The 21,604-nt window shown below is 34.0% G+C and overlaps 1 protein-coding gene across 1 annotated transcript in view; it reads left to right on the top strand.

The window, feature by feature from the left end:
* Window positions 1-15,359, top strand: part of LOC143229780 (WD repeat-containing protein 26-like) — a 40,342-nt gene extending 24,983 nt beyond the window's left edge. Inside the window, 4 exon segments of the mRNA XM_076462552.1 lie at window positions 2,339-2,417; window positions 7,494-7,623; window positions 9,414-9,602; window positions 10,691-15,359. Of these exon segments, the coding sequence (XP_076318667.1) occupies window positions 2,339-2,417; window positions 7,494-7,623; window positions 9,414-9,602; window positions 10,691-10,734 (442 nt within the window). The 3' untranslated portion in view covers window positions 10,735-15,359.
* Window positions 15,360-21,604: the final 6,245 nt, after the last annotated feature.

Below are 21,604 nucleotides of genomic sequence, written 5' to 3'. Positions count from 1 at the left end.
TGCTTATCACTGTTTTAAAACCAGTGCTATAAACCTTGTTTAGTAGGTAAAGATGGGATTGTACTAACCTAATTTTTTATCATTAGGTACGATGAAGTTGTTCTAATTTTATTAGATAAAGCCAATGTTCTACTAACTTGGCCCGACATGGCCAGGTGGGTTAAGGTGTTTAATTTGTAATCTGAGGGCTGTGAGTTCGAATCTCTGTTGCACCAAACATGCTCACTCTTTAGGCTGTGGGAGCATTATAATGTGATACTGAGTCCCACTATTCTTGGTAAAAGAGTAGCCCAAGAGTTGGCAGTGGGTGGTGATGACTAGCTGCCTTTGCTCTAGTCTTACATTGCTAAATTAGGGACGGCTGGCGCATATAGCCCTCGTGTGGCTTTGCATGAAATTCTAAAACAAACAAACATATGAATCACTCTTGTTTTTTCAGTAAAAATGAAGTCAAACTTTAATTATCTTAATATGGGTTAAAGGCCATGTCATCACGTTTGTTGATTTGCATTCAAAGATTTATTCAACCACTGATTTTATAAACTTATGTCAGTAAGTTTGGGTATCAAATTGTTAATTATAATTCAGATTTTAGTATTATACATCAGTTAATGTCTTAATTTAAAAGCAAATATTAAAAGAACGCACCTAAATATGTTTATGTGTCGTATTGTATGGTGAATGCAGCATTGGTTCAAAATGCTAAGCCTATAATTTCATGTGAATTAGGAACTCAAATTACCGATATTGACAAACTATAATACAAAATAAGGACTTCATATCTTCTCTATTTGTTGAAATATGGCTTGTGTACTTGATCAAACACAGTGGCCCTTTTTTCCATTTTTGGAAACATTCCATTATGTTCACTTGCTTCTATCTATAACATGTGAATAATGAATCAAAAGCTCTTTTCAGCTTTTTCAGCCTTTTTGAACCATTAGCTTTTGAGGACTTTTATGCTTGATTCCAAGTGGTAAGGTAAGACTTTAGTGAGCTTGGAATTTTATTTTTCCTAGTCCCAAATACAACTTAGTTACTAAGCGTGATAAATTATAGTAGAATTCCATGGTATCGATACAATAACTTTATGATTTTTGGTGATTTCAAAATTTATATATAAAACCTAAAAAAAATTTTGTTTCACATCCTCTGTACAAAATTTAATTAGGCTTAGCAACCTATGGCAAGCAGCAAATGAGTACATAGCTTATAACTAGAAGAGATAATTGTTTGCTATACTTTTTTACTCACTGTTCTATTTTTTAAAGAAAAATAAGTTTATGGACTTGGAAATGGTAATAATATATATACATGTCTATTTTAACTGAAATGTGACTATTTTACAAAATACTAGTTCATTGAAACACAGCCAAGACAGGTCATTTTGTAATGGTCAGTTTTATATTCTTGGATACAGTAACATGAGTGCATGTGTGCCGTGCCAGTGTAATGTCTGCATTGTTAGTCAGGCTTGACGAGAAGGTTAATATAATAAAAATAATAAATAAATATATATATAAATGTATGAGGTCAAGAAATTTAAACTGTTAAGACTAAATATTTGTTTTCATATTATAATTTGGAGTCATTCTGGAATGAAAAAATATAATTTTTGTTTATTTTCTACTTTTTTATAGTAGCTATGTGGTCAATCATACTGTCCATACCTGTACAGAGATTCAATAGTGAAAATAACAGATCAAGTATAATGTTTTCTCCTAAACATTTTATAATTGTCTGGAGGTTATAAATATTTGCACATGAAATTTGAAAATTTTCTGTTGCGTTAAAGTATTTATAATCTTAAGACCAAAATTACTTTGAATGTTGGATAGTCAACATTCTGAAAAAAAAAAGCATGAGAAAAAACATTACTTGTAAATCTTAAAACTTAATTTGAAAAGTCTGATAGTTTGTGTATAAAAGCTTGTATTGTTTACTGATAATCTGTAAGGTACACTTACTAATGTAAAACTTGTAGTGTGAAAATTGTAACAAGTACAAAACAGAGACAAGGCACAGTCCTTTGGACCGTGCCTATGCTGAAAGAGCTAATCTTGTTTAGTAAATAAGGATGAAAGCAGATTCAGTTAATTTTGTCTAGGGAGTAAGAATGGTTTTAAACTTATTTAAATTTAAAGATGAAACTGCTCTCAGTTAACTTTGTTTAGTAAGTATTAATTTAGTACAATCTCATTATTACTTTGACGTGGCTTAGTAAATAAAAATGTTATTGTAGTCATTTATATTTTTTTAGCAAGAAACCAAGAATGATCATATATTCAGTGTTCTGTTTAATCGGGTAACAGTATCAATATTCTTTGGTTTTATGTAGAATTCAAGAGGACCATGAAATTATGTCTTTCACATGTGACAACACAGGAAGGCTAGCCTTGCTGAATGTAGCTACTCAGGTAATAATCTTGTGTAAACCTTGGCAGCTTTAACACTTCTTAACATAAAATTATTCTTTAGATTAGAAGAAGATAACAAAATTAGAGGATTATCTGAGAAATTGAAGTTTAAGTTCTTATAAGCATTTACAATATTCTAATTACCTTTTCACTATCAGAAAAGTCTTTAAAATATTTGATTTCATATTCTTGAGGTAGTTATACCATTGCAGTCAGAATTGCTGATAGATAAAGAGGTAAGTGTAACATCCACCCATGTGTTTGCCATGCATGGCAATCTATGAAGGAGAGGAAAGGATCTTGGTGCGCAGAATCTCCACTCGGAAAGATGGAATAACGATGCCAACTAATGATCTGATATTGACATTTATATCACTATGCCTTCCTGCCACAATCAAAGCAGGTTATCTGAACTCTAAGGTACGGTTATACATTCCCAACCCTCTTGGACATTTCCAAGGTCAATGGTTCTGTCACTAAAAACATCATGTTGTGGTTCTTTAACATGTGCTCATTGTGGTGGAAAAGAACATAATGCCCACGAGTGCAAACTAGAACCACATTGTGTTAACTGTAATGGTCCACATCTCTCTTACTCTATTCCTTACCCTAAATGGGTGAAGGAGAAAGAGGTGCAACATTGAAGAGTATAAATAATATCTCCTACACAGAGCCTCAGAAATTATTGTCCTTGGCTCCATCTCAGATGTATGCTGCTGTTCCATTTATTTCACTGCCACAGTGGAAGTGCAGACAGATCTCTCTATGCCCCTGGCAGAGTTGTTTGCAAAACACCTGAAGAATCCTTTGCCCTCCATGATTAAAAAGAGTTGACAAATCTACATCTACTTCCATCTCTGTCCCTGCCACTTCTTCTAGTGGTTTCCTAGTTACACTTCCTATGGCTTTGGGTTCAAGTGTGTTCTCAGGTCCATCCTCTTCTGCAGCCCCAAGAAGTAAAATGACCAATTGTTCATGCCCTCAGTCGCTGGAATCATTGTCTACAGACAGAGACCTCTCTATTTGAACCAGGGCAGGATCCATGGAGGTTGATAGACCTTTGTCCAATAAAGAAAAACAGAGTGGTCAAAAACAGAAGGGCTCCCCATCATGTTCTCCTCCACATAAATAAAAAGGGCCATTCTGATCCAGTAGAACTGTCAGGGTTTTTGTTCACATATAGGTGATATTACAGATTTGGTTGATTCTTACCTTCCCATGCGGCTTTCCATACAGGAAACGTTTCTGAAACTTGTTTATACAGTCACCCTTCAGCAGTTTCTTTGTACAGAAGTGACAGGCTGTGTGATGGACGAGTGCATGGAAGGGTGGCATTGTTGGATGATCAGCATGTGCCCACCCTATCTTTACCACTTCATACACCCTTTGAAGCTGTAACCATCTGTGCTAACCTGGGTTGTACCATCACTATTTGTTCTCTCTATCTGCTCCTTAAGAAACCTATTATCAGTCAGATCGTGATGCCCTCATCAAGCAGTTACCATCTTCCTTTTTAATCCTGGCAGATTTTTAATGGACATAATCCATGCTGAAATGGTGGTGATATTGATGGGAGGGATTGTTTCATAAAGCATATGCTCTTGGATTACAACCCATCTTTCTTCAGTTCTGGTTCTAATACTTATTTTCATGCACCTAGTCAGTCTTTTACTGCTCCATTTGAATATTTTCTTGCTTTCCTTGGAGGGTTGACAGTAACCCACAGGGCAATGAAAATTTTCCTGTCATTTTGAGATAGACTGGCCATGGTCAATGCCATTTGACCTGTGTGCCTCGATGGAAGCTAGACCAGGCCAACTGGCCCTTTCTCACTGCTATCTCAGAACTTGATCCTGCCATCATCTGTAAACCATTGATAGATCACTGCATGGTAGCAGTGACTGGCTGTATTGTCCAGACTGCTGCTCAGTGTATTCCTAAAACCTTGACACATTTCTCACAGTATCATCATCCTTGATGGAATCCTGCCTGCTACATGGTAAGGAAAGCTCAAAAATGGACTTGGGATACCTTTCATAGGTATCCCACACTTTTAAACCAGATTGCATTTCAATGGGTCTGTGCATATGCTCAGCAAGTCAGATGTCAAAGCCACAAGGAATCTTGGATTAAATACACCCTTAGCATCTCTTCTGCTATCAGTTTCAAAGTTATATTGGACAAGATTCAAAAGTTTAGTGGACAGTGTACTTCTGCCCCCCTTTCAATCTTGTTCTCTGATGGCCAGAAAGTTTCTGATACCCACCAGAGCATATCCAATACTCTCAGTGAAAGCTTTTCTCATGCATCCAGTACTTTTGCTTCAACCCCTACCTTCCTAGCTATCAAGACACAGGCAGAGCGAAAATCTTTCTCATTATGGGCTGATTATCTCTATGAGTATAATTGCCCCTTGATGCTGGTGGAACTCAATCTTGCTCCTCATTGGTCTGGCAGTACATCATAATTATGAGATGTTGTGCCACCTCTTTCTCCTACCTCTTTTGCTATTATTTTGGTTGTGTTTAACTGAATTTGGCAGGAGAATGTTCTTCCTGATGCCTGGTGCCATGTTATTGTACTTATTCACTTTTCATAAGACTTGGAAAGATCCCAAGATTACTTCAAATTACCATCCAATTGCTTCTACAAGTTGTCTCTGAAAGATCTAAGAGAGGATGGTTAATGCTCATCTTGTTTGGTTTCTTGATTTAAACAACCTCCTCTCACCCACTCAGTGGGTTCTGACAGTGCTCCACCATGGAACTCCTGATCCATCTTGAAATGTCAATCAGGGAAGCCTTTCTCAAGCGACAACATTTTGTTTCTGTATTTTTTTTACCTTGAGAAAGCTTATGATACAATATGAAGGTATGGCATCTTGCAAGACCTCCATTTGTACAGGTTGTGTAACCATTTACCCATTTTTATTAAATGTTTTTTAATAAACCAGAGATTTCAAGTCCATGTGGGTTTGAAACTTTCCTGTTCTTTCCCACAGGAACTTGAAATTCCTGAGGGATGTGTTTTGAGTGTTACACTTTTCATTATAAATATTAATGTTATTAGTGGACAATTTCTCTGTTCAATTGCAAACTGACTCTATGTTAACAATTTCCACTTTTCGTGTCAGTCGCAGAACACTAGGTTTATTGAATGACAGCTACAGACTGCCCTCAATTTCTTACTGAAGTGGACCACAGCAAACGTTTTTACCTTTTCTAGCTCCAAAATCGTTTGTATGAACTTCTGCTGCCAACAGCATATTCACCCAGATCCTGAGCTCCATCTTGGAGAAGTTGTGTTTCCTGTGGTCCCTTAGGCAAATTTTCTGGGGCTTATCTTTATCCATAAGCTGATCTTTATTCCACACATCAAGAAGCTATGTGTTAAGTGTACAAGGGTACTGAACATCCTCCATGTCCTCTTCCACCTCTTGAGGAGTTGATTGATGTTCTATGATAAAAATCTATCATTGTCCTTACTCGATCAGAACTAGACTATGGGTTGCAGGCTCTGCCAGGACCTTGACATTGAAGATGTTGGACACTGTTTACCATCAGTGGCTTCAGCTCTGCTTAGGAGCTTTATGCACTTCTCTAGTCCAGTGTTTGTATACTTAGTAACTTCCTATATCTTCACCATTTGCAACTGTCTTTACTGTATGCTTCAAAACTTTGATCCTTACTTACCACAGCATCCCATCTGGAGTTGTTTTCCTTCCTTAGTGGGTAATACTTTTCAAGAATAGATATTCTGCCGTTGTTCCTTTTGGCCTTCATATCCAAGCTCAGTTGGATGAATTGGGTCTATCCTTGAATAACATAGCTGTATCCACTGATCAGTCTATCCCACAATGGCTAATTACCATTCCCAAATATGACCTTTCTTTGTGTTATCTGAAAAAGGTGGATACTCCTGATTGGAAGTTTCATCTTCTATTTGCTGAACATCTTTTCAACCATCCTTCCATTTTCATTTATACAGACGGTTAAAAATCAGGTGATTCTGTGGGCTCTGCCATGGTTTGTTGTGATTTGGTTGTTGCACACAGAATACCCTTTACAGTTTGTGTTCACTGCTGAATTCTGTGCCATTTCTATTGCCCTGGATCACGTATAAGCTATGCAGTACATGAACTGTACTATTTATACTGAGTCACTTAGCTTTCTGTTGACCCTGGAATCACTTCACATTAGTTTTCGCCCTGTTCTCATTGATATTCAAAACCGATTGGCCCATGTCTCTCTATCATCTACTTCTATCCAGTTTTTCTGAATACTAGGTAATGTTGGTATTCAAGGGAACAAGCTCACTGGTATTGCAGCTAAGTCTGTCTGTCTCTGGTATTATTACTGCTGAACCTATCCAATACATGGATTACAGTCCTGTATTCAAGGCTCAGCTCTACACCAATTGGCTTGGAGTGAGCAATGTGGTAAGAAGCTTTTCAAGATCAAATCTTCTGTTGCTCTTTGGTCATCTTGCGTCTGTAAGGGTCAAAAGAAAAAAGTTGTTCTGGGTAGGTTACACATTGGTCACAGTTTTTATAACTCATTGCTTTCTTTTATTTGGTGCTGTTATTATATTCTAATAACAATATTACTTTTCTACTGAAATGTGAATATTTAAGTTATGAACTTTTAATATAGTAAGTACATTGAGGTGTTTAATTTTTTTTGCCTGTTATTAGTTTATTTGTAACGTAAGATATTTGAGATTGTTTATTAGATGGTCAGTGTTTATGTCTAAGGTTTTCAAGATCAAGTGAAACATTTGAAGTTTTCATATTTAAATTTTTTTTTTTTTTTTTTTAAGAAATGTAGATTTGGAATTGCCAAACAAACATAGGATATTTTCTCTTCTATTAATACACTGCTGCTTAATTATAGAATTGTGAAATTGTTGAACTGTAAATCTGTATATTGTAATTTAGTGTACAGTTGAGCAGCTTGAATTTTGCTTAAAGTTGTCATATTGTGAAGGCTTAAAGAAAAGCTTGTAATTAAAAGTTTTAAGAAATAAATAAGGCTAAGCCTGTTTAATTCAGTTCTGCTCTTATATTTGTCATTGTAGGGTGTCCACCTATGGGACCTAGAAGACAAAGTCCTAATAAGAAAGTTCCAGGGAATTACACAAGGCTACTATTTGATTCACTCGTGCTTTGGAGGAAATAACCAAGATTTTGTTGCTAGTGGAAGTGAAGGTAAACAACTACAGAACAAACATCAAAAAAAGGGTTAAGGTATTTGGGAGTTCTGTGAACCCCATCACCCCCCCATCCATCACATATGTTTACATCAGAATGCGAAATTATTTCCTACTTGGGACATAGAGCTGTACTGTTTCTGTCATTTATTAAAATGTATCATAGGAATTGGGAATATGGAAATCATGTTTAAAAATTATTACTGCTAGATCAAAACTTCTTGTGATAGAATAGTTTTACAAGTAGATTTATAAATGTTTTTTTTCAACAAAATTTTTTTAATTGTGCATTATTGGTCTTTATTGATTTATTGATTAAACACTGATAAATTTTCAGTTGAGTATGAATTACTAATTTGTCTCTAAGAGAGCAATGTTGGGAATTTGAAACTAGTTATTGGCCAAGTTTCCCTTCACTTAAAGTTATATAAATATTATACACAAGTATAGACTCTAAATTACTATTTTGTTTGTGCACTTAACTATTGGTAGGATCTGCATTTTGCATAGTGTTTAATAACTTTGTTTGTAATAGCACTTGTAAAGAACTGACAAAAACAAAAGATTAAAACACTTTTCTGTACAAAATACACAAGGTTACTTCAACAAAATTAGTTGGATTAACAGATGTTTGTGTAAATTGTTTTGTGTGACTCTATTGAACTCCAAACCATGAACTGGCAAGTTTTGTGTAGTGCATAAGTAGCTAAGAAAAGTGTGTATAACTATTCAGTGATTAATATAGTAATTAATATAGTACATTAATATAGTAACTAATATAGTACATTAATATAGTACATTAATATAGTAATTAATATAGTACATTAATATAGTAATTAATATAGTAATTAATATAGTACATTAATATAGTACATTAATATAGTACATTAATATAGTAATTAATATAGTACATTAATACAGTACATTAATATAGTGCACAGTAATATATTTTCATAAAAAAACACTTTTCAAATTGACTTCAAAATCACATTATTTCATAAATAAGTTTTTACTAGATGAAAGATTAAAAAAATCCTCATTTTTTAATGCACAATTTTAATATCAGAATTTGTTAACATTAAAACTAATTTAATAGCACGCTTCTGAAGTTTATCAGAACAAGCTATTAAAAATGTGTTAGGAACTTTACTATTGGACATATTTTTATGGGGAAAAAGCTTAACATTTACACTGATATTTAGGCTGAGGTACATTTTTTAACAAGAAACAAAATATTTTTACTACTACTATTCTTCTATTAAGCAACTTTTTTCTTAAATTAATTACTTTTACATAAGTAATCTGTTTTTGGTCTTTTTTTTTTATGTTTGTATATTTATTTGAAGGATTTCATTCACCTGAAGCATTTGGGAAAGTTCTAAGTAAAGTGTTAAATCATTCAAAAACAACATTTTAACCATGTAGTAAATAATCTTGTCAACAGTGAGTTATGACTGAACAGATATTTAAAATACTGTTTATGTATATTTGTATTAAGAGTTCTGTGACTGACCTCTTGGAATGCTATGCTTAATAAACATCAATAATCTACTGTGACAGTTAGAAATTAAATCCTATATTTGTACTCTTGTTATGAACATGCATGATAAATAAATTCTTGCATTCTGGAGTCACATATTTATGTAAACTGCTTTTCTATGTATAAATTTGCTTTGCATCTTTTCAGCATTCTTATAAAGCAAGCAAAGTTTAAAATAAAAGTAGCTGACACTTTAAAATACACATTCTAAGTAATTTCCATTAAAAATTCTTGTAATTTTTTTCCAGACAACAAAGTGTACATCTGGCACATCAAGAGAGAGAAGCCAATCGCTGTACTGACAGGACACACTCGAACTATTAACTGTGTCTCCTGGAACCCTGCATACCCAAGTATGTTAGCCAGTGCCTCTGATGATGGAACCGTTCGAATATGGGGTCCTACAGAACAGTACTGGGTTAAAAGAAAGCACAGAGGTAAGGCTTCATGCAGTAAGTGGTTTATGGTATCTTAGTTTTCAGCAAACAGATAGATTTTTGAACATATACCAAATTCAATCCAAACTATTTACTCTAAACTAAGCAGTTACAATTATTATAACCTATATATAATGTATATATATATATATACATATAATTCTCTGGTAGAAAAAGAAACTTTAGATAAACATGCTCACTGTTGAAGAAGGATACAGTATATAAAAACTAGATATTTTAGGCATAAAAAAAAGAGAGACTGCATAAGAACACCTGCAGTGTTGAAATGAGAATCCATGGATGATGGTTACCAGTGTTCTGTGGCATTGGTTAGGCTGCAAATATGTTTACTTTTATAGAATAAAACTAGATACAAATATGTAAATATGGTCAGTAGGAGGATGTACGAAGTTGTGTTTACTGAAGAAAATAAATCGATACAAATATTCTTCTCACTGTTGGAGAATGAGATTAAATACAAAGATTTGATTACTATTTGAGGAGTCAAGCATGCTCTTAGTACTCAGGAAGAGACTGATAGATGGTGAACTTATTATAGATGTGTAGTAAAAGTGAATTAATTAGAAATAAAGTTTTCATAAATTTTATTTTCTGTGAGTATTGAAGCCTAATGCAAATAATATTTCTGAACTTGTAAAATGTGTTGTAAGTTTTCAACGTTTGTGTATTTTGTAATCAAGAAGGAATATTACTAGTATGAACAATTATTTAGTTTTTTAGATAAGCACGGATTATTCAAAATAAGTTTGTTTTTCTTACAAATCTCTTGAACGTTTATGAGGAAGCCATGTTAGTTTTAATATGTGTTGTAAACCAACCATTTGTAGTGTAAGTCCTCAATGGATCACTGTTCATCCTCTAAAACTTGCAGGTTTTATTTGTTGTTGTAACTAAGATACACAGAGGGTAGTTTTAAACTAAATTTAACCCATAAAGCTTGAATTAATTTTCATCATAATTTAGTTGTTTCAGTTGTATTTGCCTATCTTTCTTTGTGACTTGGTGTTCATGTTAGTAGGTTTTATGTGTTCATTGTTTGATGATTTATGTTGACAATTCCTTTCCAGGCCAGTCCACATCTTATAACTCAAGTTCAAATACAGCTGTCTAGCATCTATCACCAATTAACCTTTATGAACTGACTGGCTGACCAACACTGTGTTCATATTGAAGAACCAACTCCAGTTTTGGGCTCTCATCCTGTGTGTTCAGCTTATTTTTCCCTTAATAAGGATGTGTAATTTCCTTTGTTTTTAAAACAAGGTTCTGAACATCTTAATATTTTTTTTTTTTTTTTTTACAAACAGATTCAAAGTGTGAATAAGTTAAGGGTTAAGCCTCGTTAATTTTTTAATACAGTTTTCTTTATATTAATAATTTAAATCAATTTTTTCATAAGAAGAACTTGGATTATGAGAAGAATCATGTATACCAATAAAGTACCGAAGAATTAAAAACAACTGTCTCTCAACACACATACACAAACATCAAATTCACTGATGTTAAGATTAAACCATTAATTATTCAGTGTCTGTTATAAAGCCAGAATTTGGTCTGCTGGGTAGCAATGTTTTTTATTTCTATTTTTTTTTATAAAGTGGCAGGTGATTTGTTGTGTTCTGAGTTTAATTACATTGTTTGTGTGTGTCAGTTTATAATAATCAGCAAGAATATGAACATTAACTGTTTTAATGATTTGTGTGACTGTTTTTATTTATGGTTTTAATATGATGGTAAATTTTACGTTTTATCCCCGTATAGGGTAAGGAAAGTATAAATGATAAAAACAAAATGGAGATACCATAGAATCAACTAGTACCAGTTATAGTGTTCTATAAGTTTTGTCTTCAAGTACAAATATGTTGTCATACAAACCATTCCCTTCTGTTTAGGAATGTGTTTTATTCTGGTGTTCATTCATTGCCTCTAAAACTCAAAAGTATTATATGTTGTACCTAGAGACCTTAAGTACAGTTATTAAATGGTTGAAGTTAGGAAAACTGATAAAGTTCTACCTAAATGTTAGGTTTAATGATATTTAATCCATGTTCATAACCAGCATTGTTGAAATAAGGAAGTTACTCTCAATTTTATAGAACTTATATTTATTAATGAAAAAAATATTTGCTATGAAGTAATAAGTTTAATTTTAAAACTCAGAGTCTCAGTTAGATTTTGATTCATGTCATAATGAATTCCAGTAAAGTCCATTAAAAGGAAAAGTAACAACTATCATGGTTTCAAAGTACAAACAACTGTAGTAAAGTTATAATTAGTTTTCAGAGACGTGCTCATTTTTGTGTATATAATTTTGGAAAACTTATAAATCCTTAGGTTAGGGACTTTGTTAACTTGGTTCTTCTGCCATTAATATACTTTTGGTTTAAATAATACAGATATGTTTCTTTCACATTGGTAGTAATAACTGAAAGAACAGCCAATAAAGTTAACTTGCCACTTACTTTATCCTTTTGAAACATTCACCAGAACTGATGTTTTCTGTCATATTTAGTATAAGTAAATAATCATTTTTATTTTGGTATGATACACTACTAGTGCCTTTACTAGTTATTAGACCAAACCAATATATCAGCAAGGGAGAGGTCATGTAAAACTAGCAAATATTCTTATGTTACGTTTAGGTAAATTATTAATGTAAAGAATAATGATTGTATAATTTGTTATGATTACTTAAACGTTGGGAAGACTGGTTGTATTTCCATGGAACTGTCAATTTTCAACTTGTAGAATTATCCGTCTCCAAATCTATCAAAATCGATGATATTTTGTGAAATAGTTGTGCTGCTGATCCACTTCCAACTTCATCATAATCACAAGTCGTTCGGTGCTTGTTGCTGATACCAACGTTGTGTAGTACATGGATACCTTGTATTATTTCTTGTTTGTTGATTTATGTGTATTTGTAATGTGATCTTAAGAGTTTTACACGTTTTATTAATAAAAATTACTGATCAAGAGCAAATAATAAAATATCCGGTACGTCAGCACATTTCCAAAACTGTGTTTAAATGTACAGTACCAGGTTGTTTTTGTATTCTGTTAAACTTGAAACTTACAGCATGATTTCTTGATGGTATTCTACATTTCATATAATCCTGTACCAGTACAGAATTGTCATATTTAGCAGTTTGTTTATAGATATATTCATACAGGTAAAAATTTCTTTTATATTAATAAAATAATTTTATTGTGTCTTGGTTGCGCAGAGAATTATTGGTACTGAGGGGTTGAAGATTTGTTTAGCTGAGGAATATATAGATAAAAGCTACAATATTGTAGGTGCATGTTTTCCTTCGAGAAAGGCTACTTGGAAAATTGTAACTTGAGTATGAAAAGAACTAATTTTTAATAAATTTGCAAGTATTTTAACTACGACACTTTAAGGTTACTCTTCAGATACACGCTCATTAGAAGGTGCAAAAAACTACAAACTTTTACATTTTTCTTGAGAATAAATGTACTGACTTTTTAGCGAACTTCATCACTTACCCGTCACACTGAACATTGCTTGCGATTTTAACCATAAGAGCATTATAATGTCATGATCAAGCTTGCTATTCATTGGTAAAAAAAAGTAGCCCATGAGTTGTCAGTGGCTGGTGTTGACTAGCTGCCTTCTCTCTAGTTTATCACTATTAAAGTATCTCCAAGTGGGATGGTGGTAAGAGTATTTGCAACGCTACAATTGAGAGTTCAGCTCTCCTCAGTGGACACAGCAAATAGCATGTTATGACTTTGCTATAGAAAAGAAACACTTCTAAATTAGGGATGGCTAGTGCAGTGAGCCCTTGATTAGCTGTGTGCAAAATTCCAAACAAACCAAACGAATCATTATCCACATGTTTTAGCCAAAATTAAGTGTATAAACTAATTTTATCACTGTTTGAGAATTCTTTGTGACAATCAGAGTACTTCTACTCAGTCCTGCTACAAACAGTAGGGTACATTTATGTGATTATGAATAATTAAAACATTTAAAAGAAAATATGCAGTATACAAATTGATTTTTGTTCTACTTGATTTTTTGTTTGGAAAAAAGTAAAATCCTGCCTGCATAACCTGGTAAGTTGAGATTGTAATTACCTGGCTCTGAGTGTATTTTTGTTTCACCAGCAAAAGCCACTTATGTTTGAATTTGTTATAATCAATTTGTAGACTGCATATGGTTTCTGAAATGTTAACGTTTCCATCACACCTTTCTAGTACATGAATGTGTTAACTGTTGTGTAACTTCAGAAGAATTCTATATAATTAATTTACTAACGGTTTTGGAAAAGAAAATATTTTTGAAATGTAAAAAAAATTATTGAAATATTTCCCTGTTTTATGTTTCACATTTACAATCCAGGATTTGTGTGTTGGGAAATATTTATATGTTAGAATAAGTGATTTCTCTAATTGTAGACATCAATATTAAGCGGCTATGAAGTTGAGAAAGATGACTTACTCAAGAATAACACCCTGGTGGCTCTTTCAAAACTAAGATTAGGGGTTTGACCCCTGCAGTCGACACAGCACGGATGATGTTTTGTGTGGCTCTGCTCTTAACATCAAACAAACATCTTCAAGTATAGTGTAACTATTTTAAAAACTAATGCTAAAGTTCTCACAAGTTAAAAAAGAGCTCATAATGCTTTGAAAAATTTCCATATGCTGTTACTGTTTTAGACAAATTAGGCTATTGTAATTTTTGTCCTGTTCTGTCATTGCAGATCACTTGGTTGAAAAGCTGGCAGTTTCACATTTTAGGCCTATTTGAAGAGTGTAAATGAACTGATAAATATTACAAAATAATATTGACAAGAATGATGAATTTTTTGAATAAGTAAAAATGTAATTGTTTTCACAAGTGATAAAGGTTTGACCCAGAGTTCGTGTATATAATTTTTATATTGGCTAAGCTACTGCTGGCTAGAATTTTTTAAAATATATTTATTTTCCATTAATAATTTAGAGAATCATAACTATGCTACATTTTCTAAAAACTTTATGAATATCTCCAATAACTTATGACATGTTTTTCAGATCCATAAAATTTATTTTGCAAATATAATTCCATATTTCCTTCCAAATAATGTGGTTGGAAAGGCAGTGAAATAGAGAATTCCAGTTGTTTGAGAGCAGAAGATTCATGATACAATATTTATTTTAAAAAGTTTTAAACCCTCTTAACGTTTTTGAAAATTCATCACTGAAATATTAGTCACCAAACACTATCCTCATTTTTTGGGTTGGGAGATTACCACTTTTGTCTTGTGGTTTGAGACGTTTTTACTTTATGAACGTAATCAGTTTGCTGCCCTGGTAATTAGACAAAAATGTATTGGTATTTGTGATAAATCAACCTATATGTGTAGGTCACACTTAAAGAGCCCAAAATTCTAGTTTTATGGAAACATTGTGTAATTGTCTTTAGTACACAGCAATATGTTCCATGGTTGGTTAGCTAGCTGATAGGAAATTCTTATGCATTACTGATAAAATTTCCTTATGAATTTTTTGATACAATGTAAGAGTGTGTAAACATTAGATGATAGACTCACAGAAAAGGTGGAGAATATAAGCATGTTTTTGTCACTCTAATGTATTTCTGCGTATGGAGAAAGGTGTGTTTTTTAAATGTAAACAGTTTGTCAAAAGTAGACTTTTATTCTTTTATTTTGATGATGTATTGTATAACATGAACTTATAAAGTAGATAAACTACTGAATCATGCATTGTTCTGTGAAACTTTCTTAGAATGTATATCATTACAAGGCACATCATAACTAGATATATATGCATTACACCAAAATGTTTAATGACATTTTTTTAGGATGTATATCATCACAAGGTACATTATCACTATATGGATTACACCAAAATATTTAATGTGGTGTGGCTAATAACATTTGAATGCAGTTTTAAAACAACAAATATTACTTTGTACATATCTTATGTTTTTTGTTTGTGTGTATAATTGTTATATCTGTTTAAATTTGCCCAACCAGGAAATGCCCTATTTTTATCTTCAGAGTTAATTACTTCTTATCTTGTCCAGTACTTCTCTTTTGGTTATTGTTTCTGAATAATTTTGGGAACAAATGCCACATTCGGGAGGTAGATGTGATCTTATGATGGAAGTACAGATTGCTACTGTTTTTAAAACTTTGGAAACCAGTCAAATACAGAGGTAACTCGTTTCTGTGTATCCAAATTCATGATGTGAAGACTCATGATGGTGTCTGACAACTAATCTCACAACTGAACTGGGTTAGTGGATCTCAACTACATAATTTAATGACTGTTATCTGAGTCAAATGGACATTTAAAGATTGCTAATCCATCTACACTGAACACCCAGTGTGGTAATTGTGCTTGTGGTTCATGTCCTGGTTGACTGAACACCTAGTGTGGTAATTGTGCTTGAGGTTCATGTCCTGGTTGACTGAATACCCAGTGTGGTAATTGTGCTTGTTGTTCTTGTCCTGGTTGACTGAACACCCAGTGTGGTAATTGTGCTTGTGTTTCATGTCCTGGTTGACTGAACACCCAGTGTGGTAATTGTGCTTGTGGTTCATGTCCTGGTTGACTGAACACCCAGTGTGGTAATTGTGCTTGTGGTTCATGTCCTGGTTGACTCGTCCATATCAACGTGTTGGGATTTCCTTCCAGTGAGAATTTTAGTACTAGTTGTTACTTCGTATTGAAAAGTTCCCACCATGTGGGTGTTACTTTCTGCCTCTTTCTACTCAGTGTTAAGAAAATATTCAGTAAAACTGCTTATTAATAATAATTCCATTTTACAGTCTAATTGCCTCTTAAGTTTCATTCATTACCGATAAGCTCATATATTTATGCATGTTTGGATTCGATCCAATCAGAATATCTTGCACTTACAAAAAAAAAAAAGTAAAACTGTTTTGACTTGGATGTAATGAGTTTCTTTGTAACTCTTATCTCTTCATGAAAATTCATCGTCTGCCAAATATTGTGGTGTTAAAATTAAAATATGTTCTTACCACCATTAGTGGAAATAGATATCTGTGAGTAACACCTTCCAAGTCAATAATTGTAAGTCTTTCATCTCGCATAATTTTAAGATCTCGGATCAAATCCTTTGTTTTCATGCTTATAATTGTATTTTTGGTACAATTGAGCCATATTTGTTACACAACACCCCTAAATGACTTTATATAATGCTCATATTTACGAGGGGAACCACATCCGTATACTTACTTATACACGTATATTGACATAAATACTTGTCAATATTAAAGATTGTCACACACTAGTAGTTCATAACAAACTGTTGTCCCGTAGTGTGCTGCTATCTAGGAGTAGTCAAACTAACCTTTTTGTCAGAAATTACAAAATAAATAATCACTGACAGCATTAAGTGAAACAACAACTTTTTAGCCAAAATTCCAATAAACAAGGATTGACATTTGTGCTATTAATACTGTGTATAATTATGTATTTAGAGGAAACAGTTCTCTCACTGAATATAAAACTGTGAAAGTTCTCCAGGTGTTTGTGATAGGACAAAATGAGGACCAGCCAGCATGTTTTTTTTTTGGATTTTAGCAGCTAAACTAAATAATGGGACTGATTTTCTCGAAACTTCTGATAATGTTTCCTTTAGAAAAATGTCAGTTGGAAAGAAAGAATCACGATACTCTTTCACGCAATGACATTTCAACCGCCAGACCATCTTATTTTATGAAGTGAGTCTCAGAAACATCATCTCCTTTAGTGAAATTCTGTTCAGCAACTTGGAAAGCAAAGATAGTCATTTTTTTTTTAATTTTGTTAATTTTAAAAATCATTACAACTGTATGATAATCAAGCAAAAAATGGGGCATACTTTGTACTTTTGAATACCACCTGAAAGCTCAGAAAACAGGAGCGAAGCCACAATGCCTTTTTAATTGTGATTTTGAGCATCTGGATGTCATTTCCAGTCTTGCAAGCTGTTCTGTGCATTACATCTGCTATCTTCATCTGTTCTAGTTTTTTGTGATTGAATATTCCCACCCATATTAATTAAAACGCCACAGGTAAGGGCTTAGCCTACTGTTGGAGCTGTATTTTGTTTCTAGCTCCAATTATTTCTGATCTGGCTTGTTATACACGGTCAGATAATTACTTGATGACGGGAAACCCACTTGAAATAAAAATATATCTCAGAATGGCTGGTATAAATATTAACACTTTTACTGACAAGAAGAGAACAACGTTTTGATTTTCCTAGGTCATCTTCTTAACCTGAGGTATAGTCAGATAAATGCTTTCAATTCTTTCCTCTTTATTGAAGGAGTCGCCATTTTTGTCTTCTTCCAACTTGAAGATCTCAATCTCAGACTTCTGATAAAGTTAACGCAGTAGGTTTGTCTGTGATGTATAGATACAGCTATTGGAATGCTCCATACACTCTGCATGCCTTGTGTCTGCTCTAACTAATATGCCAACGAACAAATCTGCCACAGTACGGGCTATAGACATGAACTTCTTCCACAACAGTACATCTATTTCTTTACTGTCCTTTCACTGTGCTTCTTTTAATGTTTGGTGGCCTTTCGTTATCCGTTGATGAAAAAACTTGTGTATATAAACTAACTTATGGGATGTGGGCTCGAATACCTGTCCAACCAAACATGTTTGCACTTTCAGCTGTGGGGATATGTTATAATGTGATGGCCAATTTCACTATTTGTTAGTCAAAGAATAGCCAAAGTGTTGACGGTAGGTGCTGATGACTAGTTGTCTTCCCTCTAGTCATACACTGCTAAATTAGGGACGGCTAGCGCAGACAGCCTACCATACTTTCAACGAAGCACGATTTACCCAAATGGTGAACCATCTACCATACAATTAGCAGCTATACTGTTTTACAAAACTAAAACTGCAAACAGTTCTAATAATCTAAAGCAGTTCGCCGATACAACCATGGATGAATAACAACAACAAAAGTAAGAAAGTGATTTTTTTTTTTATAATTTCGCGCAAAGCTACACGAGGTTTATCTGCGCTAGCCGTTCCTAATTTAGCAGTGTAAGACTAGATAGAAGGCAGATAGTCATCACCGCCAACTCTTGGTCTACTCTTTTACCAACGAATAGTGGGATTGACCGTAACACTATAACGCCCACACGGCTGAAAGGGCGAGCATGTTGGGTGCGACCGGGATTCGAACCCGCGACCGTCGGATTACGAGTCGAACGCCTTAATGCGCTTGGCCATGTCGGGCCCCAAAAGTAAGAAACAGCAGAAATTTATTACACTTTGGCAACAACAGAAATCTAAATTGTGGCTTTCTAACTAATGAAGGGCAAAGTTGATAACTTACCAAAACACAGTAAAGAAGCATGTGTCTGACCAGAACATACTGATGAACACTACAATATATAAATCCAGGTTAGTAAATATTTCAATCAATTCAGAAATCAGACAAAGAAAAACATATTCAAAATAACAATATACTCCATTTAAACTAACCAATAATTAACTAAAACAACAATATTATTCAACTACATCTAGTGAATTAACTTTATACAGCACAATGATTTTATTGAGTTGTTAGATCACGAGATTAAATATCACGTGATCGTAATTTACAAAATCCTGTGCAAGATATCTGAGCATAATTTACGTACACCTGTGCAATGTTAACCATATCTGTATTGGCCAGGTGGTTGAAACACTCGACTTATAATCCGAGCAGCGCGGGTTCGAATCCCGCTGCACCTAACATGCGCGCCCTTTCCGCCGTGGGGACGTTATAACGTTACATTCAGTCCCATGATTCGTTGGTAAAAGAGTAGCTCAAGAGTTAGCGGTGGATAGTGATGAATAACTACCTTCCGTCTAGTCTTATACTGCTAACTTAGGGACGGCTAGCGCAGTGAGCTCTCGTATAGCAATGCGCGAAATTAAAAAAACAAGTAAATAAATTGTAGAGTCTCCAACTTTATGTACAATACAAGTTTTGAGAAACGAATACATTCTGTCTGGGCTACTCTAAGATTTTCTCTACAACTATCATTTTAAATAAGCATATGCTTCATTTCCATGTCTAACAGCATTCGTTAAATAAATTAACTTTATATTTTTGATATATTACGGAACCACATCGTTTAATGGTGTGAAACAGGCTTAAGTGATTTGTTTTCCATTTCCATAAAAACAAATGTTTTAGTCCCACTTATATGTAACCCAATGTCTGTACTGTTGTTGCCATGGGATAACTACCGAAAGTTTTGTTTCTAATGAGAAAATGCAAACAGCCACACATAATAACTTAAAAAACAAAGTGAGATCACAAGCAAATCTCCTCAAAACTGGCCTACAATATATTCTGATGATAATTTGTACAGTATGGGACCAAAATTAACTATACCGAAATATTTTTAAGTCAAATATAAGTTCAATATATTGGCATGGCCAAGCGCGTTAAGGCGTTCGACTCGTAATCCGAGGTCGCGGGTTCGAATCCCGGTCGCACCAAACATGCTCTTCCTTTCAGCCGTTGGGGGCGTTATAATGTGACGGTCAATCCCACTATTCATTGGTAAAAGAGTAGCCCCAGAGTTGGCGGTGGGTGGTGATGACTATCTGCTTTCCCTCTAGTCTTACACTGCTAAATTAGGGACGGCTAGCGCAGATAGCCCTCGAGTAGCTTTGCGCGAAATTAAAAAAAAAGTTTTATACGTCTATTTCTGAGACAAAAAAACTATAATATTTTGAAAGGAAACATGAATAACTTTTGGTATCATTTTTACTGTAAATTATAAGTCATGCCAGATAACTTGGACATAAATATTTTTCAAAAATAATTGTATTTAAAGCTGTGACCAGATTTTAGTAAATTCCCGCTATATTTTTCACGTTTCTGGGGTGTGCCCAGCTCTGGCACTATATTATTGGACGGTGTTAACATTTGCTGTGAAGTTCTGGGCATAGTCTCCACATTCTGTGCTGTGCCTACGTTATGACCATACCTTCGCACGGTGTTAACCTTTGCTGTGAAGTTCTGGGCACAGTTCCCACATTCTGTGGTGTGCCCATACTTTTGGACGGTGTTAAACGTTGCTGTGAAGTTATGAGCATAGTTTCCAGATCAGGTACCATACTTTTGAATAATGTTCAACTTTGCTGTGTAGTTATGGGCGAAGTTTTCACATTCTGGGGTGTACCCAGATCAGTGACCATACTCTTGAACTGTGTAAAACTTTGCTGTGAAGTTCTGGGCGTAGTTTTCACATTCTGGAGTGTGCCCAGATAAGTGACCGTACACTTGGGTGGTGTTAATTTTTTGCTGTAAAGTCCTGGGTATAGTTTTCACATTTTGGGGTGTGCCAAGATCAGTGACAATACTGTTGGACAGTATTCAACTTTGCTGTGATGTTCTGGGCATCGTTTCCATATCAGGTGCCATACTTTTGGCCGCTATTCGACTTTGCTGTAAAGTTTGGGGCATGGTTTTCACGTTAAAGGTTGTGCCCAGCTCAGTGATCACACTTTTGGACGATGTTAGACTTTATTGTCACATTTCCGGGAAGTGCACAATGTAGTTTATGCATTCGTTAGGTGTTACAATATCTGTGGACATTCTCTAAGCAATGTCAAATTTTGTCTTCGCACCAGTGGAGTTGACTCTCTCTAACAAATACCCAGCACTCTGACCAATTTCTTGGGCAGCAGTGACCTTAAAATAAATGCAGAAAGGAAAGAAAAAGGAAAATAATATAATATTTGGATCATCGTTTCATATTATTATTTCTACAGCTTTGTCTACAGTTTTATAGCGAGCTAGCCAGTGAAACATACAGTTCTTCCTATGAATAAAAAACAGAAGTTGTACAAACAAACAGTTAAAAATACAACGACTAACTATTTTATTAAAATTCCATACACACACGTTTGTACAACACTCCTTTTATTTGTATACGAAAAATAGTTGAAACATTGAATACTTCAAA

The sequence above is a fragment of the Tachypleus tridentatus genome, chromosome 1 (genome assembly GCF_004210375.1).
Source record: "Tachypleus tridentatus isolate NWPU-2018 chromosome 1, ASM421037v1, whole genome shotgun sequence".
NCBI lineage: Eukaryota > Metazoa > Arthropoda > Merostomata > Xiphosura > Limulidae > Tachypleus > Tachypleus tridentatus.
Note: the sequence above shows the minus strand (reverse complement) of the source record. Positions and strands in the feature narration are given on the sequence as shown.